Below are 27,335 nucleotides of genomic sequence, written 5' to 3' on the forward strand. Positions count from 1 at the left end.
CATAATGGAGGAGATTTTCCTTCACCTATATGTGAAAGAAAATCTAGTTGAAACTTATGATTATTTAGTTCTTTTAAAACTGAAATAAGGGTATAATACAAACTGTTTTTAGAGTTATGATCACCCGCCCCATTACAGAATCCTCTAACCAGTTGACGTGAGATGTCTATTGGGTGACTTTGGAACGACATGAAAAGTATAAAATCATTACAAAGTTTCCCAATGACTAATTTGAATGAGATTTCATACTGTTATTCAGGATATAATGTTGAAAATTGATGAATCGAATTAATTATTCAGTGTTTCACCTTCACCAAAAGGTCCACTGATTGATATCCCTACGGATATCTCTTTCTCGGCAGAATGTTTCTGGTAGATGTTTTGTCGACGTCTATATCACAAAATAATATTGCAGGTATGTCGGTGGCAATTTTTTTAGGTGTGATATATTTCAGACTGAAAGTATTTTTTTTAACTAGCGACATGTAGACATATCAAAAGGAGTAAGATATATTACCACACTTCAATACGATGATAACAAAATTGTTTTATGAACTAAAACAAGACCACTATGATTCGAAGTGTAACTGCAACATATCCAGTCATTGGAGATATTTAATTGAAGAGCATTATATGCTATTTATGTGTGATGTGCTGTCAATAGTATCTCACGGCATAATATGTTAAAACGTGTGAGAGAATCCACGCGAAGAGGTTGTGATCTACAGACACTTCTTTCATGATGAACTACGAACTGTCGCGTATTCACGGAACAAAATGTCTGTGTTTACGGTACAAGGACTTAAATCGTATGTCATGTTCTAAATTGACATTTATTTCAAATTATTTTTTGACAATGATTGAATTTCGTTATTCTACCTACAGAGCTAGAACTGGTGATTATTAAATTGGAATTTTAAACCTGTTTTGGATTGTATCAGTCCTTAATATAATGATTTGAATAATTGAAAAGGTCAGTCAAAATTAAAATCATTTTCAATTCATGGTTATAGCAGTTATTGGTATTGAGGTATCAGATTGATATCTCCGCCAATAGCGAAACCAGATTGAATTCACTTTTCTGATATGAGAAGGTGACGTGATAAGGAATTCACTCCATTAGATAGAAATTCCTAAAAGTGAAATTACCAGGAAAAGTATTTAGATAGTGATAATGTCAGAAATACAGCTAAAACCTGTTAGTGAGGCAGACCTCAAGGAGCTTAAGAATCGGATGAAATTAATTGTAGATGCTGATCCCTCGCAATTTCATAATGAATTTTCTTTGAAACGATATCTGAGAGCTTTCAAAACGGTTGACGACGCATTCAAGGTTTGTTAATATTTGAAACTTAATGGACTTATGAGGTTAACATGACATATTTTCAGGCAGTGCTGAAAACTAATAAGTGGAGAAAAGAATATGGGGTTGACAACTTAACTGCTGACTCAACAGAGGTGAAGAAAAATTTGGAAGAGAACAAAGCTAGAGTTTTGAGGCATCGTGATATGTTTGGTCGGCCAGTGATATATATTCCTGCAAAGAATCACAATGCTTCCAACAGAGACATTGATGAACTGACGAAATTCATAGTCTACTGTTTGGTAAGATTTAGCCAGTATCTTGTATCATTTCATTTCAGTTGGTATTTGCTAGTAGGTCTCAATCAATTGTCCATCAAAAATAATTCGTTCAACAATAATTTGACTTTTTTTAGATTCTTTAACGTTTTTAAGTTCTGCATTTTCAAATTTAGTCAATTTCAAACAATAACAATAATAGTAATAATGAATGGCCTCCATTTTATTTGGTGGAGTTTAGCATATAGCTATTAAAAATTCACATTATTAGTTATTGCAGATGATACTCACCTCCAAATTTTAAAAATGAGTAATTTTTGTATAAGACATTCAGTTTAAAAATGAAACGGCTAAATGGTCACTTATCAAATCAGTAAATACAAAGCGAGGAGACTTTGCAGATCTACCTGTTCTGTTTGTACCAACAATGTAACACATCACAATGTATTAACGATAGTTATCAGAAGGAAATAGCCTGAAAGTTCTCTTATGTTTACCCACATTTCTTTTTGAAAATATTTAGAATATCATATCAGAATATCATATCAATATTCACTTGTCTTGCAAAAAAATTTGAGAAAACACTTAAAAACAGAACGAATATCAGCAAATGTTGCAATTGCCTACTTGACCAAAGAAGTATCTACGTCCTTAGATAAAAGTCAGCCTAATTTGTGTGTGTTCCTAGATTTGGCCAAGGCTTTTGACATGGTTAGCCATGAACAGTTGTTACACACTTTGGATGAAATAGGATTACAAGGAGAATCAAACAAGCTACTCACTAGTTTCCTTTCTGATAGGAGACAAGCAGTGAAAATTAACAATGTCCTAAAAGGGGTAATCAACTAAGGCGTATCCCAAGGTACAGTCTAAGGATCACTTCTCTTTTCAATTCATATAAATGACTATTCTCAAACATGTCAACAGAAAGTATTATCAGCTTCGCCAACGACACTGGTATCCTGTATACAGATCAAACATGGGAATGTTGAAAAACAAAGTAGAAACAGATCTGAAAATCATATTCAGTTATTAGTCAAAAAATATTGACTGTAAAATTTGAAAAAACATGTTTTTACTGGAGTTTTTCCCAACACCAAATCGTTATTTTTAACACCTCGACACGTGTTTCGATCACCAAGAGATCATCTTCAAGAGGAAGGTTAAACTGAAAAACTTGCGAAGCTAACCCTATTTATGCTTTACAGGTATACCACACATATAGGTATACCATACCTTTGCTGTCTTAAATTAATTTTACAATTTGCCTCATCTATTAATTTTGCAATATGTCCATATGTAATGTTTAAATGTTATAGCTATATATAAAAATTAATTTTACAATATTGCCTATCTAAATTTATTTTTACAATGTGTTCTTATGTAATAACTAGTACAAGCACGTAATACTATATTTCTGGTAGTTCACATCACTGTGGACAGCACAAACGTGCTGGGTTGAATTTTTTAATGCATCGTCTTTTGACTTTCCCTCTAACACATGAGAGGTTCACAAAAGAAAAATGTACAATACAGGAAATAGCAGCCACTAATGGTTTCTCGAGGGGTATTGTAGATGACATAATAAGGAAGAAGTTTAGGTTAAGAATGAACGAAATCTCGACTTTCAGAAAGGACAAAAACCAAGATAAATGCATCTCAACTTCGGAAAGATTTTCAAGGAACTAGGTATGAAGGTGGTTTTTAAAACAAGTCATACACTACAGGGCCTTTTGGGAAGTCCAAACAACAAAGTCGAAAATTCGGAAAAGTCTGGAATTTACAAAATCGAATGTAAGGACTGCGATGGAAAATATTATGGACAGACAAATAGATCCATTAAAGATATAAGGAACACCTAGCACACTTAGAATATGAAAGACTTGAAAAATCAGCAGTCGCTCATCATATTTTGCCACAAAACCATTCCATAGACTTCAGTTCATTAAGATTAGTTAGACAAGTTAACAACAACAGGCAAGTAGATGCCCATGAGAGTGTAGAAATAAGTAAACATGATAATATTTTGAATAATCATGACGAACCAATACCAAATAGCATACTATATAGCTTGTTAAATAATATTAGATTTACTGACTATCACATAAGGACACATTGTAAAAATAAATTTAGATAGGCAATATGGTGATATTAATTTTCATACAGCTTGAAAATTGTTTTATATATAGCTATAACATTTAAACATTACATAAGGACAGATTGTAAAATTAATAGATATGGCAAATTGTAAAATTAATTTAAGACACCAAAGGTATGGTATACCTGTATGTGTGGCATACCTGTATGGTATACCTGTATAGCATAAATAGGGTTATCTTCGCAAGTTTGTCAGTTTAATCTTCCTTTTGAAGATGATCATTTGGTGATCGAAACACATGTCGAGTTGTTAAAAATAACGATTTGGTGTTGGGAAAACTCCAGTTATATTCATTACTACACCAAAGGTTCCAAACAGTGCATCATAAAAACATGTTTTATTTCATTTGCCAATAATAAGAGCACACACACTACCTGTTTTTGATACTTTGAACGTAGAACATAATGGAAATATGGAGGTAATACATTTGCAAAATGATATAAAATATGTAAGAAGTGGCAGTAGATAAACACCTATGCTGAGATTTTACATAACTAATATCACAAAAACATTAAGATGCTCATTATTTAGATTCACCTAAAAATTATACACTATGCTCTCATTCAGTCAAGGCTTCAATACGCTTGGGGTGATTCAGTTGAAACCCTTTAAATCAGTTGGATGTCCTCCAAAAATGGATTTTCAAAACAATCTGTGACAAAAAACACAACTACTCCTCCAATAGATTATTCCAATTTGACCTTAGACACCTGTAAACTTAATTTAAGACAATTAAGACGCAGGTACCTAGCAGAGATACCTGGCATAAATAAGAACAACATTGTATAAATATTCAGTTAATTCTTCCACTAGAAGATGATCACTTCGCGATTGAAACACGTGTCGAGGTGTTAAAAATAATGGTTTGGTGTTGGGATAAAACTCCAGTAATATTCATTATCACACCAAAGATTCCAAACAGTGCATCACAAGTAAATAAGAATGATACTGAAAATATAATTATGTTACAAAAACTTTGCATATACAATATGTACATATTAACAATTGAAAATTGGAGTTCACTATTCGTGAGCAAACTTTTTTGAATTTACTGAATATACTACTTGGTTTTATTCTGTCAGATAGTTTGTTGAAAAGTGATATGCTATGTAAAAATTCATTATGTGAATTTGGTAATCGATATTTCAATTTCTACTATATTTATGTGGATTTTTTTTATTTGCAAATGAAGCTTTTAAACTTATGGTTATTAGTGGCTGAAAAGATTTTTATAATTACAGTATCATATTTCGTTAAACAAGTTCAGAGTACTTGGGTAATTCGTAATCTTGCTAGTACTGAAGTAATTTTAGGTTTCTTGCATTTCCTTGGTTATATGAATTGAATATCAAATTTCAATTAACCAGTTTCTTCACATCAAACAAATTATTATCATCCTCGCAACACGGTTTTACAGTTAAAAAAAGTACCGAGATAGCCTTATGTGAGTTCCAAAACAAGGTATGGACTGAGGGGAACGCCGTATAGCTTGCTAGAATCCTATGTATCTGACAGACAGCAAATTGTTAAAATAAACAACAATAACAGTAATCCCTTCGGCATTACGCAAGGTGTCCCTCAAGGATCAATATCAGGCCCCCTTCTATTCATAGTATTTGCCAATGACCTCATATCATACTTGAATGAACACAATAAAATTATTACATGTTATGCAGACGACACAAACATTTTGATCATAGAAGAAGATTTAGTATCATTAAAATTATTGGCTGAGACTACCTATGCTAAGGTGATAACATGGTCAGACAAAAACCATTTAATAATTAATAAATCAAAGACTAATGCCCTGATGTTTTGTTCAAATAGTCGGGAACACAACCAGCTTTTGTTGTTTGAAAATACCAATAACGTTGTGTCTTCTTCTGAATCTATCAAAATGCTAGGCATTACCTTTGATTCAAAGCTCTCATGGATTTCTCATATTGATATTGTCTGCGGCAAACTTAGAAAAGGATGTTATGCACTCAAGTTCATGTCGAGTCATTGCAGTGAAAATATCCTTCTGTCTTTATACTTTGCCCACTTCCGTTCTCATATGAGATACGTAATTTTAAACTGGGGAGCAAGTTCCTCTGTACAAAGGGTGTTCTTATTACAAAAATATGGAATCAGAGTAATTTCAAAAGTGAGTAGAAGAGAGTCATGCAGAGAGATTTTCAAAAAATTTAATATTTTGACTGTTATGAGCACATACATCCTCGAAGCGTGTTGTTGTTTTAAAAAATAAGGCAACTTATAATGCCATCAGAAAACACCATGAACATGATACCTTATTTTATGTACCCCACCGGCATATCACCGTCTGGTATCAAAAAAACTTTCAATATATTGGATGCAAATGCTATAATTCTCTGGCAGATCACATAAAGAATGCAGCTTCTTTAACAATTTTCAAAAATCTCCTGAAAAAACACTTACTCCACAAAAACTGCTACACCATAGAAGAATTTTTTAATTAGGAAACTTTAATTTTAAATGGAATATGTAGGCAATATGCTTTTCATGTATATGCGAACTAATGTGCATTTATGTATGTAAACATGTATATGTATTTATATTTAGGTATGTGAATATCTATAACAATTTTTTCAAATCTGTAAGTATTTATGTTGTTATACTACTTTTTGACATTTTTCACAATTTTCCTGTATTTTTTCACAAGTTAATTGCTGGAAAGAAAATAAATAAATAAATAATTTAAATAAATAAAAGTCTGCAATTTCTCTTTCCAATTGAAACAATGGACGGTGCACTATAATATGTTGTACTGTCAGTGCAACTTCACAAATGTGGCACTGTGGTTGATCTGATTCTCTCAGTTTGGATGGAGTACTCTGCCATTCAATGTTCCACTTAGTCAACAATATGTTCTCAAAGTATTGTTTCAAGTCTGCGTGAGGACTTAACATTGTTGTTGCCTGGTTTGGGTTGTTGATCGCTTTTCAGGCATCAAAGTCAGCGCTCTCGTTTCCCGCAATTCCCACATGCGAAGGGAGTTGAAAGGCACTAAAGGAGTCTGAAATTATCAACACTATGTCCGAGGAACTTGATTTAGCTTAGCTTGAAGGATAACAAATCTCCAGTTAGTTTTCTTGCTGTTTCAGAAAATTTAAAGGTGTGTGTATATTTCTTCGGGGTGATCGTATTGGTCCAGAGTTCATCGGAAATTTTGTTTGATGATGTTCTTATTCTTATCGTGTTTGGAAAACTGCGATAGGAGAGTGTTTATGATAGTGTCTGTATGAGCCATGGTGGTGCAGATTTAATGCTTATAGGGTATGGGATTGGAAGTTACTCCATTTGTAAAGAACTAATGTGTCATCGGAGCCTTTGTAAAACGGAAGATTAGTTTTTGGCTGATAGTAAATTGTTGGAAATCGATTCTTTGTTTCTGTAAGTGGGAATGTTTTTCATAGATGCTACTGCAGCAGCATAAAACAAGCTCAACTGAGTTCTGCAAAAACTAAGGGGAAGGTCTCCTAATTCCATTGGCGTATTTCTACAAGCTCCTGCGATTATGTGCAAAGCAGAATGGTGTATTGAATCCAGATGAAACAATGTTCTTCATCCAGCAGAAGCATATGCAATGCAACTATAATCTAATTTAGAGCATAATAAAGATCTGTACAGTAGCAGCAGTGTTGAACCCCATTGTCTATGAGCTAGGTGTCTGAGTAAGTTTATTCCTTTTTGATGAAAATAATAATAATGATGTTAATAATAATAATTTATTCATCAGATAGTAGTTGTTGGTTGAACATCACCCCTAAGAATTTGATGTGGGTTACAGGTGTAACTTTTTTTGTTGTTCATTTTCATTGTTGGTGCGCATTCGTTTTTTTTTTCTTCGCTTCTCTTTTCTGTAGAAAAATTGTAGCCTGTGGTTTTGGATCATTTACCTAGAGAACTTATGTGGTTCTGTAGTAGTTTAGCTAGGTTATGGATATTCTTTCCTTTGGCAAATAGTACTGCCTGAACGGTTTTTTAAATTAATGTAAGTGAGTGCCACTAAAAATAGCACTAATTATCGCGCCTTGAGGAGTTTCATTTTTTTCAATTCTGTTAATGATAAAACTTTTCCAAATCTTGCTTTAAAAAAAAATCTGTTCAAAATCTGTTTTTCCGTTAATTAGCTGTCGCCCCCATACGAACAACAACTCTCAGAAGTTGAGAAACTTGTGCGAGCTGAGGACTAACGAGGTCTTACCTTTTAACGTGTTATTCCTAACACGGTTGCAGAATCATTTCAGCTTCAAACAGATAAATTCTCTCGAGAAAAATATCTGGTCGAGGCGGGAATCGAACCCACGGTCTTCCGATCGTAAGTCGGGCGCACTACCACTGCGTCCAATTCCACCAGAAAGTTATTTATGGCGAAACACGTGTTGCTATTTTGTAAACCTTCCATAGTGAGAATACGATACGGATTTTCATCAAGTACAGTCAAAAAAATTTGGTATGTTTTATGCCTAACGAATTTGAAGTATGTAGTGTATCAGTGATCTGCCCTGAACTTGAAGCATTCACACTAGGAGATGAATTTTCAATTTGTAAATCTGCTTCATGTTCATTTCTACAAAAAATATAAGGTCATTTCGAAAGATTTTTTTTTACAATTTCTGTTGAATTGTCAGTTAATGTCAAAAGTTTCGATATAAGATTATTATTTATAAAATTTCATAGTATATAAATACGGTAATAATCAAACTTCTGAATAAACAAATAAAAACGTTGAAGAGTAAAAATTGTGCCAAGGCAAATCATGAAAACAGATACACATAACATAAAGTATTTCATATGGGCAAACCCAAAAATAAATATCAATAGTTGACAAATGAATCCAGAAATTAATTTTTTTTAAACATCAATTTATGTAGTGATAATTGTATGAAAAATATCATAGTTTATTCAAATTCATTATTAAAAATAGAACTGGAACCTTAAATCCAAAGCAAGCATTTTTCCCAAACAGCAGAACTGCAACACTCTTCTCGAGGCGTGTTTCACCAATCAAGTTTTCAGGAGATGAAGTAAACTTGTATAAGACTAGTCGCTGGACTGTTAGGTTCATATCGTGTTAAAATTAGTGCTGCAATCCAAGTTCTCATTCCAATGGAAATCAAAACAAAAATATAATTATTGTGACAAAAGTGAGTGTACAGTTTCTTCACGGACACATCCAAGTGTTATCCTGCATCATAATACCAGATTAAACAAAATTACCATGTGTATACATAGGAAAATTCCATTGTAAGTGAATATCTCGGCTAGAAAAACGCATTGGATGAAGGATAGAGCACTATTCATATCACATATAATAAAAAAGTCGATATTTAAGAACGTCCACAAACTAAAGGGATGTTCCATTACAATTCTACATGATATGAGTTGTGAGGATCGACTGAATAATAAAATACTTGTCAAGCATTTGAAGGAAGCCAAATCAAAGAATAGGTCAGCACAAATCAAAAATCATAAACTCGTGCTTAACTGTGAAATTTATACAGCTGAACAATTGGAAAGAATTGGTGAAACAGAGGAAGGAATTCTGGAAAATCCCATATGCGAGCAATCGAAAAAAAGAGATTGGAATCCAGACAGTGCTCCTACATTGCCTGGACTATCTGATGATATTCTCAAATTTCAGGAGAAATATGTGGAAGGAACGAAGAGTATTGAACCCCAATTGAAGAAAATCAAAAAACAGATATTGAAAACAACAGAGATCACTGAAAGGAGAACTCGTCAAGGTAGTGGTTCCTCAAAAAAATAATCCTAAGTATTCGATTGTAATTTTTCTATTATTTTATATTTACGTATTATTCTCATTGTAGAACAATATATTAGCATTATAATGGATGGTTTCATAAGAGATTATGAGGCTCCAACCATAGGGACACGAAATCCAATTCCCATCTTTATAACTGCTACAACATAGTCAATATTGCGAGAGTAACCTCTCTAGGAGTTATAGCCAGAACTATAGCCATGCGCGGATATATTTCCTTATGGCTGTTCTTGTGTTTATTCCTTCACATATGATTTCTTTTATAAACTGTACAAACTCAATGTTGTTGATGAATAAACATATTATTATTATTATTATATTAAATTTATTATATCATGAACTTTTTTTGTGAATACCCTATCATCCATTCTATAGTTTTATTCTTATAGGATAAAAAAGAGTTGTAAGTATTTATGTAATCGGGCAGATTATCTACTATATAAGGAATTATATAGCTATATGAAATCTTTTAATGTGTTTAAGACTATGCGTTAATTTATTTCTTGTATTATACTCATGTTTATTATTTTGAATGTTTGATTCATTTTTATACCTACAGATTAGAAAAAATAAAAAGTAAAATCGACCTCCAGTTTTTTACAAAATGTGAAAAGTTCAGTAGAATAATCATATTTATTACTATAGATCATCTTCAGGAATTATTTTTTATTAACTTCAAGTTTAGGCAAGTAAGTTTCACTCATTACCCTCCAACCGAATTTTCCGTATGCTAGTTGTGATCAAACCAGAGCAAAATATTTAAGTAATATAATCAGAGTCTTTGGGTCGCGAAAATTCTGGTCTCTAAAAATATATATTTGTATAGGTACATGAAAATTTGTGATGGTAATCAGTTTGTTTTTCTTTTAGGAGGATGCCTGTAAAAAGTGTTTTGAAGAAGTCGTGGACAACTTATGCATAGTTTTTGATCTAAAGGACTTTGGTGTGAGTTGTATGGACTACCAATTGATTAAAAACCTCATTTGGTTACTAAGCCGCCACTATCCTGAAAGACTAGGTGTTTGTTTGATTATCAATTCATCATCCCTTTTTTCGAGTTGTTGGTCAGTAATTAAAGGATGGTAAGTGTAGTGCCCTTGCACTTTGTACTTTATGTAAAGCCACTGTTACTGTCATACATACAGAACTAAAACACTCTGATTCAGTTGTTTACACCTCGTTTAATAAATCCAGCATGTACTGTCAATCTCCTTCGTCACCGTGGTTCAAAGGAATCAATATGTGATATAATACCTAGGGTGATTCATTAATGTCTTCTTATACACTACATCTCTTCCCTATTCCAATGAGATTTATAATAACAATATTGACAATAAATGGAACTTATTCATTACAAGCCTTCAATATATTCGAGCATTAGAAAGGGAAAAATACTAGTTCACTTCTTGAGTTCCTTGATTCTGATTCTGACAACTTTCTAAAATGCTTAGAATCTGAATATTTTTTGTTGGTGGCTGAATGTTGTTTTCAACTGTGTCACTCTGTTCATGAATGATGGATGTATCATTACACCCCATATTTGAAGTTGTTTATTATGCAACGTCAGACATAACTGCAACATGCATTTCGCTATACAGTACTCATGAAAACGCTTCAGGAAGCTATTGCCATTTTGTAAACTGTCCAATGAAAATTTCACAATACATTACTTTCTTGAATAAGCTAGTAAAAGTATATCGATCTTGAAGGTAAATATTTTCAAGAACTTTTTAATTTGTTGAAAAAGTTTACCTACTCTTTGTATGAGCTTGAAAGGTAGCTATTGTATTCTTGAAATAGCCAGATTAATTTTTACACATTCAATTACCTTAACAATGAGGGTTTATCAAAGAACAGAACAAAGTCTATCTGTATTCAAGAAAAACAATACAGGAAAATAATTCAAATGTTGAGATTGCACTAATGCACTTTTCAAATTTTGCTTTATTTACTTTGGATTGAATTTATTGTTGAACAGGATCTACTACATCAAATACATCAAAATACTTTATGTTCTGGAAATAGTGGGAGTTTAACATTTCAGTAGATTTTGCTACGGCTTTAAAGTTCGATTATACTTTTAGTTGGCTATGAAAAACTATCAAATGCTAAAAGGAATGTATGAAGTTTTCACTATTTGAAAATTATCAAGTATCATCCCGGTGCACTTCAACTATATGTATGATACAAGTTATTGTTCATGGGAATGTGATAAAATCATATCAAGAACATATGAACCAGAAAGTTAGTCACCTGGACTAAAATTTGTCAAGTAATACAAATTTAAGCCCCAGCAGAACGTCAAGAATAGTATTTCGACCACGCGATGTTTGGAGAATGTAATTAAAGAAAACCACGGCAAAACCGGGAAAACAACCAAAAAATTGACGCCATCCGTGAAAGTCTACATTCCAATATAGAGACTGTTTGATATTTAGTTTGGAATCACTTTTCACAAAACTGATTTTATCGTATGTGTTGAGTAGTCAAGATTTGACTTCCTAAAATGTTTAACTTTTGTTAACCAATAGTTCTCGGTTAAATTAGAAAGATATTCTCCTTCACCTGTTATAAAAATCAGAGTTGAAAAAAGTATTTCAAAAATTTTGGCCTGTTTTATCAACATGTTTCAAAAATGACACTCGTTTCCTTTCTTAAAATAGTTATTTTCCTAGTTTTTTCCTTGCAAAGTCACCTTACAACGAGTATCCAACTTCACTTCGATTTTTTCAAAATTAGTATTATGCACGTGGGAGTCGGTGAGCTTAGAGACACATCTGTAAACACCGTTTCACACAATTATAAAATACTACTACTTTTCCATCAAAGAGAGAAATACTTTTCATTAAATTGTTTCTTATAGCCTTGAGAAGATGAGAAGATGAAAAACAAATATAAAATTGTTTTATTTCCAACGGCAAAACGAAAATTATAGATGGTCACACCAAGAGAAGTAGATAACTAATAAAAGTTGGAAACCATATCACTAATTAAAGTATCCAAGCCACATTTGTTAATTTCCTAATACAAAGCTGGTTCATAGGTTTGTTTCATAAGTACTATGGAAAAATAAATGCTTGTTTTGGAAATTTATTGTGAGAAACATTTTTAGAAACAGGCTTTCATAAACAAGCTCTAAAAAGAAATAAATTAGTTTTTAAATCAACTCATCCATCAATTAATTACATTACATAAATTATATGATATAAAACGTTGTCCACACATTTGTCTTATTTATCTGCACAGGTAAATCTCAGGACAAGCAATTTCTATACATGTGTTTTTCGTCATATGGTTGACGTAACGGAAAATAATCATATTCCTTTTTCAAAACCTAAAAAAAATCACCTATGTATATCGCCACAATTACAACAATTTCCGGTTCATATTTCCGTTTTCAACCTCCGTCTTAGCAATTTCAACAAGCGTAAAACTCACCGAACTACAAAAATCGGACCGAACAGAAATTTTGGAACATGTGGAGGACCACATATTGAATATGTGCACGGACCACATGACACCGAAGTACACTTTTAACACAAACTTCACGGCCAAAATCATAAGCCGTGAAGAGTGGAAGACCATTAGTCATCCCGAAAACATGTTTGGAAAAAACACCTGGTATACAGATAGTTCGAAGACCAAACATAGAAGGGGAACTGGAATATACCGAGTGGATAGAAATTAAACTACAATTATCCACTAGAACTATACACAACCGTCTTTCAGGCGGAAGTGTATGCTATCTTGCAGTGTGCAAGGCTTATTAAATTGAGACCTCAAAGAAATGAGCGGATCAATATTTTAACAGACAGCAAGAGCACTAGGGGCTCTGACAAACCCGAAGGTGACATCATAACTGGTCTGGAAATGTCATGAAGAATTGAATGAACTTGCAAACAGGAACAAATTAACTTTATACTGGGTGCCAGGGCACTCAGGAATCATAGGTAATGATAAAGCTGATGAATGCGCTAGACACGGATCATCAACTTCATATGTAGGTCCTGAACCAGCTCTGAGGGTACCAAAATTATTGGTACGAAACCAGATTAGGACATGGACCAATGAGAAGCACACAGAATACTGGACAAAAGTACCTGGCAACAAACACAGTAGAACCTTCATTAGGGAACCGTCCGAGAAAAGAACCGAAGAACTACTTCAATATAGTAGGGATCGGCTCAGAATAATTACAGGGTTACTAACCGGTCATTGTCCTCTTAGAGGACTCCTGAATAAAATGGGGCTGTACAACGGAGACCTCAGCTGCAGATTATGCAACGAAGGGATAGAAACAGTCGTACACATCTTATGCGAATGTGAGGCACTGAATCACAGGAGGCAGGCAATGAGAAGATGGGAGAATAAACGCAATAAGCCCAAGAGGCTGCAGTGTTTTCTGGAGACTTGGACTAAATGGACAAGTCAGACAGCTCCCAAGGGACCAAAAAAAAATTGCAACAAGCTACGAGTTTAGTTTGTGTCAAAAGAGATCTCAATGTGTTGGTAGTTCCAAAAGTTGTTTTATATCATATCTGTAACCGATTCGTCTCAATTTTTCAGAAAAGCTGAAAACATAAAGTATGATGTTACATGTGAGGTACACATCCTGTTGAGTTCATAATTGTGGAATATATATGTTGGTTACTGTTTTATCCAACTACATTGGGAAGACCGTTTCAATAATAGTTATTTCTTCATCCAGATTATGTACTGAATTGCAAACTATCTTAGCCCAAACATATATCATGCTCATATTTCGATAAGGTTGATGAAGTTAGGGCAGCATTTTTTGGGTTAAGTGGAAGAATATTTCAGTGGAGGTCTTATCTCCAAATGAAATGAACACCATCAGCCCTTTTTTCCTGTTCATTATCTTATGGTCACAAATATGAAATGTACAGTTTATGTGAGAAATAAAGGCGATTATTATTAATATTATTATCATTAAGTATCAGTTTTCTTTCGATAAAAACTTTTATATAACTCATGAATATCATGATTTGACTAAAAAGTTTTTGAGAACCAGTGACTTTTTTGTAGATAATTTCTTAATGAATCAATACATTTTACACATACCTACATAATACATTTTATCATACTATAGATATACCTGGAGGTATTTTTGTCAACTTTGACAATTCAAGTTGTATCCACTTGGATTTGCTTGAACTTTTTGGGACTTAACCTCCAAGATAATATAAAGGTCTATTAAAAAGTTCAGCTGGCTTCAATATCATTGGCATAACATTTAGATTCAGTTGAAAATAATTTCACTTCATCAAAACTGTTATATTTTTGATTTTCTTTATTGAAAGTATAACATATAAAGGAAATATTCATTTCAAGAGCTAATGATTCAACAACGTACTTTCGTAACTAACAACAAACATGACAGTTCCTATTCCTAATACTTATATCTAGTTGTCATCAAAAGTATGGTAATATAATATATAACATCTCTCCGTTCAAGTTCAATTACTTATATTATTCGAAGTCTTTGAATTTTGATGGTACTCTAATAATTCTGTTAGATTTTCTAGGGATTGGTGAAATAGAAGATGAGGGCGAATGTGTTTCCAACTCTATTTTATTTTCATCAAGTGTGTTTTTAATCGATGGCTGATTATCTGGACTGTTATTAATAGTTGGTTCTGACCTAAAGAATTTTCTGTTTCTCAAAAGTTGACCGTCATCTGTATCTACCACATAGGCCCTAAGAGATGAATGAATTCCCTTTATTTTACCACTCTCCCAAACTTTTCCCTTTCAACAATACACATTATCCCCTTCATTTAAAGGCCACAGATCTTTTGCTCCTCTATTGTATTGTTTTTCATATGGTAATATTCTCTTTTCTTGAATCCCTTCAGTGATATTTAGCATCAGCTCACTTTCTAAAATGGGCAGTTTTGTTCTTAGTATTTTATTGAGCATAATTTGTGCTGGAGATTTTTGTAATTGTTTGAGGGGTGTATTTCGGTATTCCATTAGCATTACATAAATATCCTTACGCTGTTCGTTAGCCTTCCTCAACATGTTTTTCGCAATCTGGACGACTCGTTTCGCTAACCCATTTGATTGTGGTTATGTTGGGGAATTCGATGTTAATTTTATATCCCATTCTTTGGCAAATAAATGAAACTGATAACTATTGAAAGGCATATTATCTGATACCAGCTCTTCTGGTATACCGTTTCTCGCAAATATTTCTTTCAGTTGGAATATTACACACAACGCAGTTTTACCTTTTAATTCCTTGATTTCCAACCAGTTGGAGAAGTAATCTATTACTACTAAATAATTCACACCTCTAAATTCCAATATGTCAGTTGCAACTTTCTTCCAAGCTCTATTAGGAACTTCGTGTGAAATGAGTGTTTCTTTGCTATTGTTATTTCGAAATTTGTTACAAATTTTACAATTCACTACTTCGTTTTCTATGCTCTTCGTTATTCCTGGCCAAAACATGCATTGCCTTGCTCTCATTTTAATTTTTTCCTTCCCCACATGTCCTTCATGTAAATCCTTCTACATTTTAGTTCTCAGATTCAAAGGTACTACTAATTTGTGATCAACAAACAAAAGATTGTCCGCCACTTATATTGATTGCTTCATGCTCCAATACGAACTAACAGGTCCCTTGACATCATGTCTATAATGTGGCCATCCATTTTGGTGATAAGATATTACCTGTTGCAGAACATGATCTTCATTGGTCTGTTTTTGAAAATCCAGTTTTCTCTCTTCTGTAATTGCAAAATTTTTGGCAATAGAATGTACAACATTTTGAAGTTCAGAATCATCCCTCACTGGATCCTTCAAATAAGCCCTTGACAACGTAACAGCAATATACATGCATTTCCCAGGAATGTATTTTTTTTTCAAATCATATTTTGATAACTTCTACGTCATTCTTTGTAATCTACTTGTGACACTACCAATTTATTTTTTAAGAATAGTTCCAAGAGGTTTGTGGTCTGTTTCAATTGTTATTTCTTTTCCATACACATATTGATGAAATTTTTCTACTCCAAATACAATACTCAATAACTCTTTTTCAATTTGTGCAAAATTTTGTTCAAAAGGTGTTAACGATCTGGAGCAATAAGATATTGGATGAGAATTTTGTAATATATCATAATATCTCAATACTGGGGCATTACAGAGTATATTTTTAAGATTCTCAAATGTATTACTGTGTATAGGTAACCAACACCATTCAACATCACATTTCAGTAAATTTCGTAAGGGTGCATTGATTTCGGAATAATGTGGAATGAATTTTGATAGGTAATTTACAGTTCCTAAAAACCTTCTCAAATCTTCTTTATTTTTAGGTGATTCCATTTCATTTATGGCTCTCACTTTATCTCACTTTATCTGGATCTACTTTAAAACCGTTTTCGCTAATAATTTCCCTATGAATTTTACGGACTTAACACAATATTGAAACTTTTCTTTATTGAAAGTAATATTGTGACGACTGGCCGTTTCAAAAACCTCATGAAGAATTCGATCATGTTCATCTTTTGTTTCCCCAGATATTATTAAGTCATCAAAAATGTTCATTACTCCCTGAAATCCCCCAAATATTTGTCTAATCTTTTTTTGAAATACATTTGGAGCAGATTTGATACCAAAAGGCATTCTCAAAAATTTGTACCTCCCGAATGGAGTATTGAACACACATAAATCAGAGCTACGTTTGTCTAATGCTATTTGCCAAAATCCTGAACTCATATCAATAACAGAAAAATATTTTTTACCATTCATAGTTGCAATTATATCTTCCTGAGTAGGTATTATACAGGCTGATTCACGGTGGATGGCACATTAGACGTTTCTGGTGAACCAGACAACGGATCACTTTGAAAATTTAATGGAGGGCATATTCGGACATTCTCTAGCCAACTAAAATATTTTCGACAATGCGGTGTTGCCGCTTCTATTAGAAAGCAGTAGCAACTTTGATTTTTCAAATGGAACACTCTGTATATAATATTATTTTTGGAATCTCCAACAATTGCCCGACAACTTTTCTTGATATTTCCCTATACCTATCTGTTACCGTTTTCGAAATAAAAATTAATTTCAATTTTTTTCTTCGAAAATCATGACTTCTAAAAATGCCGAAATCTTTTAGTTAAGAAGTACTATGATATCGAAATTTGGTTTGGAGTTAGGTGATACTTGGACACTTCCCAAACGTCAGCCTAATCTCCGTTACTTCAATACAGGGTGGTAAAAAAATACAGTTTTTTCGTTTGCTTGAAAAAGTTGCTGAAATTTGATTATTTTAAATGGAACACCCTGTATATTATTGGAAATTCGGAAAGCTGCTGAAATTTGCTTTCTTTCTATGTATATCATACCTATACCTAACTAGTCTCGGACTTATGAACATTTATTTGTGAAAATGTCCCTTCACAAAGGTATTTCCATTCGGTATTTGGTAAGCAGGCCATGATTACTATTTGACAGTAGCGTTGTGACATTCTCCTAGTAATATCGACATTTTCGTCACTTCAGAAGTTGCAAATACCTTCAAAACGATGGAACAAAACTATTCAAACGAAGTTCTTATGAATTTGTTTATTATTTTTGGACAGTGTGACAAAATTATCAGCAGAACATGTAGAAAGTTCAATGAAATGTATCCGAATTTACCGCCAGTGAACCTCAAGAAATTTATACGAATTCAGAACAATTTCAATATGTTTGGATAAACTTTAAAAAAGCACCAAGAAACTTGAAATTGGAAATATTGATATGAATAATTATAAAAAAAGTAAAACAATCATGTGGAATATTTCAAAATATATTCGAATCGCTGGCCGTTCACTTCCAAGCACTTTAAAATGCGGGTGTTGACTGCTTTCGTGGTGGCAGATCTGATTTCATTGGGATCCAAATCTTCAAATGTTTGGGCAATCCTTTCTAAGAATTCATCTCTCGAACGCACGGGTATTTTGTAAACTTTTTCTTTAAACATTCCCCACAAATAAAAATCTTATGGATTAAGATCGGGTAATCTCGCTGGCCAATTCCATGGTCCCAAGCGCCTCATCCACCGATCGTCAAATAGTCTATCCAGTTCTGCGCTCACTTCTCTTGTGCAATGTGCAGGAGCTCCGTCTAGTTGGTACCAACAGTTTCGATAATCTTCGAGTGGCAGATTATCCACGAAACTGTCTACAGTATTCTCCAAAATATTCAGGTAGCTTCTGGATGTTAATGACTCCTCGTATATCACGTACCTCAATTTGTTGTCCATCAACATGCAGAAGACATTAAAACTAAATTTTTCTTGAAATCCGGCTTCTTTTGTGACGTGAGGATTTTCACTGGACCAATAATGACGATTTTTTCTATTGAAAATCCCTTCTCGAAAATTTCGATTCATCAGTCCAAATAATTTTATTTAAAAAAAGTGGATCTTCTTGAATGCGTGTCAACAACATTTCACAAAATTCTACTCTCTGTTGAGGATCTTGAGGCTTCATTGCTTGAATTTTGGTGAATTTATAATCATGCATTTCATGTCTTCGCAAGATTCTTTGAACCGATGAATATTTTATACCCAAATCTTCTTCAGCACTTCTTATCGATGACTCGGGAAATGCGTGAAAATATGCTAAGACATTAATCTGGTTGTCTTCGAAAGTTACGGGTCGAGGCAAGTTTCTTGGTGCTTTTAAAGTTGATCCAAATGCATTGAAATTGTTCTGAATTCGTATAAATTTCTTGAGGTTCATTGGCGGTAGATTCGGATACATTTCATTGAACTTTCTACATGTTCTGCTGATAATTTTGTCACACTGTCCAAAAATAATAAACAAATTCATAAGAACTTCGTTTGAATAGTTTTGTTCCATCGTTTTGAAGGTATTTGCAACTTCTGAAGTGACAAAAATGTCGATATTATTAGGAGAATGTCACAACGCTACTGTCAAATAGTAATCATGGCCTGCTTACCAAATACCGAATGGAAATACCATTCTGAAGGAACATTTTCACAAATAAATGTTCATAAGTCCGAAACTTGACTAGTTAGGTATAGGTATGATATACATAGAAAGAAAGCAAATTTCAGCAGCTTTCCGAATTTTCAATAATATACAGGGTGTTCCATTTAAAATAATCAAGTTTCAGCAACTTTTTCAAGCAAACGAAAAAACTGTATTTTTTTTTACCACCCTGTATTGAAGTAACGGAAATTAGGCTGACGTGTGGGAAGTGTCCAAGTATCACCTAACTCCAAACCAAATTTCGATATCATAGTACTTCTTAACTAAAAGATATCGGCATTTTTAGAAGTCATGATTTTCGAAGAAAAAAATTGAAATTAATTTTTATTTCGAAAACGGTAACAGATAGGTATAGGGAAATATCAAGAAAAGTTGTCGGGCAATTGTTGGAGATTCCAAAAATAATATTATATACAGAGTGTTCCATTTGAAAAATCAAAGTTGCTACTGCTTTCTAATAGAAGCGGCACATTGTCGAAAATATGTTAGTTGGCTAGAGAATGTCCGAATATGCCCTCCATTAAATTTTCAAAGTGATCCGTTGTCTGGTTCACCAGAAACGTCTAATGTGCCATCCACCGTGAATCAGCCTGTATAATGTTCCCTTTTTATAGCTTTATTGAGATCTTTTGGATCAAGGCATAATCTATGTTGTGTAATCAACCTTCGACACAACACCTATATATTTTCAAGTTCATTTAATACTTCTTTCAATTTTGACCTTAAAGTGAATGGTACTTTTCTATAAGAATGAACTACCAGAGTCACATTTGTATCTAATTCAATATGATATTCACCTTCTATTTTTCCCAGACCTGTGAAAAATAGACGTATAATTTTTTATCAATTTCACAATTTTCAGTTACATTATCCACTCGTTTAAGAATATTCAGTTTAATACAGCCTTCCAATCCTAAAATAGGTTGAGATTCTACATTTGTTATCAAGAAATCCAAATTGTCTTTATTATTGCATATTAATGATATTTTACCCAGAGCCTTAGTTTTGAAATTACCATAACTAACTAAAATCGCATTTGTTGACTGTACATTAAGCTTCAAATCATCTTGTTTCAACTGTTCTAACACAAATTGTAAATTCACCTCACTTCCCGAATCTAGTTTGAAATTGATATTATGTTTTCCAATTTGAACATTTGAATACCAGGTTTTGGTTATTTCATTAATTACAATCTCAGAAATGAAAAATTCATTATTGGAATCCTCGATTCCAATTTCTTTATTTTTTTTTAAATTATCAGTCTGATTGTGAGAAATTTTCAAAAAACAACAATTCTCAAAGTAATTCTTACCTTTACAATAATTACAAAATTTTCCAAATGCAGGACAACTTCTAAAACTATGATACCTGTTACATTTTCAACAATGATTTGTTTTGTTTGTTTTGCCCATATTCATGGGCAGTATGACAATCATTCGATGAATTGACAGCCATTGATTTAGTTTTTGTGGTTGACCGGATTTGTTCTACCTTTGGCGAATCCTGCAAAACCCTTGCCTGTTTTTCAATAAGCTCCTGTATTACACAGAAGTCTATTGCTTCTGTTAATGAAATGTCATTTGTCTTCAATAAAGCCTTTTGCGTCTTTTTGTCGAAAATACCGCTAACAATCCTATCTCTTATTAAACTATCTCTCAAACTCCCAAATTCGCAAGTTGCAGCTCGCATTTTCAATTTCAACAAGAAAGATTCAAACGGCTCACCGTTATGTTGCTGAAATGCAAAAAAATTGAATCTTTCAATCGTCAGGTTCTTCTTGGGTACACAATATTGTTCAAAAACCCAAGATCACATCAAAGTTACTTTCGTCTTCCTTTTTCTCATATTATAACGTCTGTTTCACTTCCATAGCATCTTCTCCAATCAAATTCAAAAGTATATTGATCTTTCTTTTATCTGTTGCGCCATCCAATCCAGCTGCACTCATTTACATTTCAAAACAACTTTTCCATTTTGGCCATTCGGTGCCGGCATTTCCTTTCAATTTCAATGGTGGAGGTTTATTGAAACCTTCTGTCATTTTGACTTTACTCAAATAATTTATTCAACTTAGTTTCTAACTTTACTCTATTTTATTTTCGAATTACACTTCTTGGTCTTTTACCGCTGCCACCATGTTATATTTTTGATTTTCTTTATTGAAAGTATAATATATAAAGGCAATATTCACTTCAAGAGCTAATGATTCAACAACTTACTTTTGTAACTAACAACAAATATGACAGTTCCTATTCCTAATACTTATATCTAGTTGTCATCAAAAGTATGGTAATATAATATATAACTTTCAACAGTATAATTTAAAAGGGGTATATTTTTAGGAGAGAATAATTTTTGAAACAGAAAGATTTTGGCTTTCTACTTTTTGCAGAAGGTTTTTCTAACAAAATAAAGTCTATCCAAATCCAAGATAGAGTAAAACAAAACCGAAGCGTGATGTTCACGTGATCGCCCAGTGTCAGTAGGAAAAAGGCAGCGCTCATTGGTGAATTCGCCTTCTTGGTACGAGTTCGGTACCGACACAGGGTTGTAATCAGTCGTTTGTGTGGCGTGTGTTATAGTATATTGTTCAAAATTGTTTTCCAAGATGTCCACTACAGACACTGCTGATGTCAGTGAGCTATCCTCTGAGTCCAGCAAGGAAACGATCCAAAAAAAGACATTTGAGTGTTGAGATGAAAGAAGTGATTTTAAATGTGTTCAAGAAAGAGATGGAAGAAATTGAGACATCGACTGTCGACGAAGTCGTACCGAAAGTTTCCGATAAAATTGGAGTGTGTTGCGCTTCGATTTACAATGTTTTACGGGAATATAAACAAAATCATACATTTTCCAAACCGAATACAAATCAGAATCGTCAAACCATTATAAAATCAATAGATGATTCTGATAAACATGCAATCAGGAGGAAAGTGCATGAGTACCTTTTCGGAAATGAAATACCCACGATAGACAACGTACTCACAGAAATAAATGAAGATGTTTTATTGCCAAGTTTTAAGCGGTCAACATTCCATAAAGTATTGAAACATTTGAATTTTGTATGGAAAAAACGAGGGCGCAATAGTTTATTATTGGATAGAGAGGAAATTGTGTTATGGAGTATTTTGACCAACATTTAAATATTATAGGGAACAACAGAGAACAATTTATTGTATGGATGAAACCTGGGTTGATGCTGGTCATACTACCCCTAAAGTATGGGTCGATAAAACTGTGACCTTATCTAGGAGGGCCTTTCTATATGGACTATCCACCGGATTAACAAATCCATCAGGTAAACTTATATTTATATTAAGACCTGCCTCAATCTCAATATATAAAAAGAAACCCTCGTATTTGTTTTATTTACTTACATACCTCTTCATAATTTCAGGTAAAGGAAAACGGCTTATTATTTGTCACATCGGCAATGAGAAGGGGTTTGTTGCTGAAGGGCTGTGGTGTTTCGAGTCGAAGAAAACTGGAGATTATCACGAAGAAATGAACGGTGAATCTTTCGAACAGTGGTTTTCCAAGGTTCTACCCTATCTGGAAGATAATGCTGTGACTGTAATAGACATTCGTGACAGTTAAAGAAGATTCCGACAACGTCTTCAAAGAAGGTTGAAATCCAAAATTGGCTGCGGTCAAAGAATATTAGCTTTGAAGACTCAATGCTAAGAGTACAGCTACTAAAAATTGTCAAGGAGCGCAAGCTTGAATACTAAAAATATATAGTCGATGAGATGGCAGCAAGCCAAAACAAAATTGTCTTTCGCCTGCCTCCATACCACTGCGAGCTCAATCCCATCGAGTTAATATGGGCGGATGTGAAGAATTTTGTAGCTCAGCATAACACCACGTTCAAATTTGCAGATCTCAAAGTACTTTTTGATGAGGCTTTGAAAAGAGTCACAGCGAAGAAATGGGAGAAGTGTGTTCGGCATGTGAAATTGGAAGTCGAGACAAAGTTGTGGAAGCTTGATAACATAATAGAGGCATAAATCGAGCCACTGATAATTCAGATTGTTGAGGATGACACTACTGATGAAGAGACAAATTCATCCAGTTGAATAATTTTGAATAATCAATATTCCTTTTGATTTTATATTAAATAAAAATTATCAATAAAGAAATAATTACGTCTCTTTTCATATAATGCTTGAGTGCGCTGTGAAAAATCCAATGAAAATCTTTTTATATTACACATATTATCTGCATTTTTCCCGTTAAACTGCAAAACTTGTGCATTTCACTCGTTATTATAAAAAAGTATCATCACCCTAATGCCAGAAATTTTCAAATTTGTGAGTTTGAGAGAGGTAGTGAAGATGTTTCCTAATGTAGTCAAATATTCAAAACTTATGCAAAATTCAGTAAACAGTCATTGAAACTATCCAAACACTGGTAATGGAGAGTTGAAAACTAGTTTTTCCTGGTTCCAGTTTTAAAATAAAATGTGATTCTTGTAAAAGGAATTTTATATCAACCATCCAGTAGTCGCAAAATGTCTGTCAGACCATGTTGACACTGTATTATGATTTTATGAGACACTTAAAAGGGGTACGAGTAGTAGGTAGGCTCCTGTGATTATTTCCTTTCTATTATAACACTACATGAAAGTTGTACTAGTGGTGTATTTGTATTGGTTTGCTAAATATTGTTATTTCTTTCAACAGAAAGTTTAAACTACATAATTTGAAATAGTACCAATTTTTATTCTCGTGAATCTAATATATAAAAATGGATGTTTGTTGGTTGGTTGGTTGGTAAGTGATAAACTTCTACATCGCTCAACCGATCGTGATGAAACTTGACATGTATAAGTAATTTTTCATAGGGAAGGTTTTTAGGCTATCAGTTTTTCTGTAACTCCCCACTAGATGGCGCTGTAGAATAATTTTTTGAAAGCACTGTTCTATAACGCTGCGCACGCCTAAGTTCGTTGATTCTGATTCTGTCAAAACATTGGAACAGCAGCGATAGAGCTATAGTACTCATTAGTACTACAACTACCAAATTCTATGCGGGCGAAGCCGCGGGCAATAACTAGTTTAATTATAATAAAAATGCAGATTTTCAACTAATAATGTGCTAGTAGCCTAGAAACCCAAACTGTCACCAAATCGTAAAAGGCAATTGAAAAAAATGAATAAATTATTTTACCCCTGTTTGACAGACCCGTGCGACTACAGATGACATGAAATTTGGTATGACTACTGAAAGGTTTATATACGAATTCAGAACAAAAAAATTATTTATGTATAATTCAATACCCGTAGGGAAAAATTGTTTCATATAGATCTTCCAGTTTGAATGTGAAAGATATTTTTATGAGTGATACACATATTTCCTCATCTATTTTTTTTTTCAGGTTTTTAATTTTTCAAATAACACTGGACAGGTAGAAATGAACATGAAATTTGTTTCAATGATTTCTCGATTTTTTATCGAGACAGACTCATTGTTTTTTTATTCGACTATTTTACTCTCGCAATTTTCAAATGAATTTGATACTTTTCTGATTGATTCGGCCGTTACTTGATGAAGATCCATAGTAATTTCAAAAACTACACCTCAACGATTTGATCTCCACAAAATTTATTTGAAAAATATATCACAACATGTTTCGCTAGTTTTTGAAAAAATGAATTTGATATCACATGTTTTGCTTTTTCTTTGCTTTATATTGATTCAGTTTATACTTTTTTTTGTATTTTTTAGGTTGGATGAGAACACCACTAGTAAAGTTACTTTTGTGAACTCGGAAGAAGAATTGTGCAAGTACCTAATTCCTGACATCTTGCCAAATGATATTTAATTTGTTTAAAACTTCACAATATATTGGCTGGTAATGAATTTAATCAAAAAGATAATCTAATAAGTTGAACCAGCACATATCTAAATTGTTATTTTGGGACTTTTTGCAATATTTACCTCATAGCAACTGGAAGATTATTAAAAAAAATTCTTTGTATGGGTGTCTCAGGTCATCATAAAATAATTTTTACTGTTCGACCAAAATGAGGCATTTCAATTAGATTAATATATAAGCTATAAAAAATTGTGACTATTATCAAGTTACTATCTCTCTTTTCTTAGGCTGTCAAAAGTCAGTCTCTCTGACTTCTAGATGTTTTTTTTTTCAAAAAGTTGTACTAGTAACAAAATCAAATGATGTTGGGAGATTATTGAGAATATTATTTCAAGGTTGAACAAAATCGATCGAATTATTAATGTTGAATATAGATTTATTCAGATGATAATAAACTAGGAAGTCTATTAGTTCCTTGAAATAAAAAGTTATACCCAAATCCGTGTCATAACAGAAAACGCTTATTAATTTTCCGATCTCAGTACTAATATATCTGTTTGTAATTAAGATTTTCATTGTGTACTATGTGTGAGCCATAAAAAACAAATATATCTAATTATAGTTGAAAACTTAGTAGTATTTAACAATTGTTTGAATATATCAATTGTAAATAGGTTATCGATTTATTTGTATGTAACAGATAATTTGAAATATTTATAAGATAATGATTATTTTCAAATCCAACAATAAAGATTTCAGGGTCCTATTTCTTTTCTCTTTCTGTAAATGCAATAAGTACTTCAAGGATACCTTCTGAATTCATATTTTATAATGATTCAATTGGGCAAGTTACTAAAGCAAAGATGCATTTTTGACAATGATTCACAAAATTGATCCTTAATTGAATATATTTTCGTAGGAGGGACACTATTATATTTTGGGCCTTAACAACATTCAGTGTTCTCAGGTACCATCTGATGTTTCCATTAGGAAGTTGCCATTTTTGTCCATGAACTTTTTCAAAGCGACTTTGACATGGACATAAAACAGATGTGCACTGATTAACTCACTTCTACCTACATACCACTGAAAAATTGGTGATCCTGTGCAAAATCTATTAATGCAACATTGTCATGTGAGATTGAGGAAACTTTAATCATTAGTTCTGCCAGGAAATATAAAATATTCAGCCGTAGAAAAGTTTTGTTCTTGTTGGATCCCCATAATCAGGCAAAATCTGAAATATATAGAATAGAACAGAATTTATGCATCATTAAAATATCATACACATATAACATATTCATTATTGGTACAATATTGAAGAAAAAGCAGCTTATACATTCAAATCTAAAAATTCTTCGACATTGTGAAAGGCATTTTCTAGGAGAAGGTGTATTAAAGCTTTTTTGAATGTACTGTAATTTTCAATATTTCCTAGTAACCCAGTTGCTTTGTTATAACATATGACTCCTTGATAGCTTGCTGAGTCTTGCCCAAGGGCTAATCGTGAGTAAGGTAGTCTCAGTTCATTTCCTGTGCAAGTATTGTGATCATGTATCATACTGTTTTTTGTATGGTGTGATTAATTTCTTTTGATATCCATAGTTATGAGCAGATTATATAAAGACGGTAGTGTTCAAATAGCTAGATCTTTAAAAACTGCATTACATGACTGTCTACAATGTATGCCAGCTATATATCTAATTATTATTTTTTGATAAAAAACACTTTTGTTAGGCATGCTGAGTTTCCCCATAATATTAACCCATTTGAGATATTAGATTGTACTAATCTAAAATAGGTCAATTTGAGTACTTCTAGAGATACTGTTCCATGTAGTTGTCTTATTATGAAGCAGACTACTCAGTTTTGTTATTAGATAATCTGTGTTTTAGCCAAGTTAACTTCTGATCAATTACTAATCCTAGATACTTA

General features: G+C 32.9%; 1 protein-coding gene across 1 annotated transcript; it reads left to right on the top strand.

Annotated features, from left to right (window-relative positions):
* The first annotated feature begins 832 nt into the window (after positions 1 to 832).
* LOC141485382 (uncharacterized) lies at positions 833 to 26,166 on the top strand. The gene is made up of 4 exons (XM_074181902.1): positions 833 to 1,333; positions 1,390 to 1,605; positions 10,419 to 10,630; positions 25,310 to 26,166. Exons 1-4 carry the CDS (start codon positions 1,175 to 1,177, stop codon positions 25,404 to 25,406), a joined length of 684 nt encoding a protein of 227 aa, XP_074038003.1. The 5' UTR covers positions 833 to 1,174; the 3' UTR covers positions 25,407 to 26,166.
* Positions 26,167 to 27,335: the final 1,169 nt, after the last annotated feature.

Source organism: Leptinotarsa decemlineata, unplaced genomic scaffold, assembly GCF_025532065.1.
Source record: "Leptinotarsa decemlineata unplaced genomic scaffold, Ldec_3_MD MMD2_tig00026328_RagTag_RagTag, whole genome shotgun sequence".
In the NCBI taxonomy this organism is placed as follows: domain Eukaryota; kingdom Metazoa; phylum Arthropoda; class Insecta; order Coleoptera; family Chrysomelidae; genus Leptinotarsa; species Leptinotarsa decemlineata.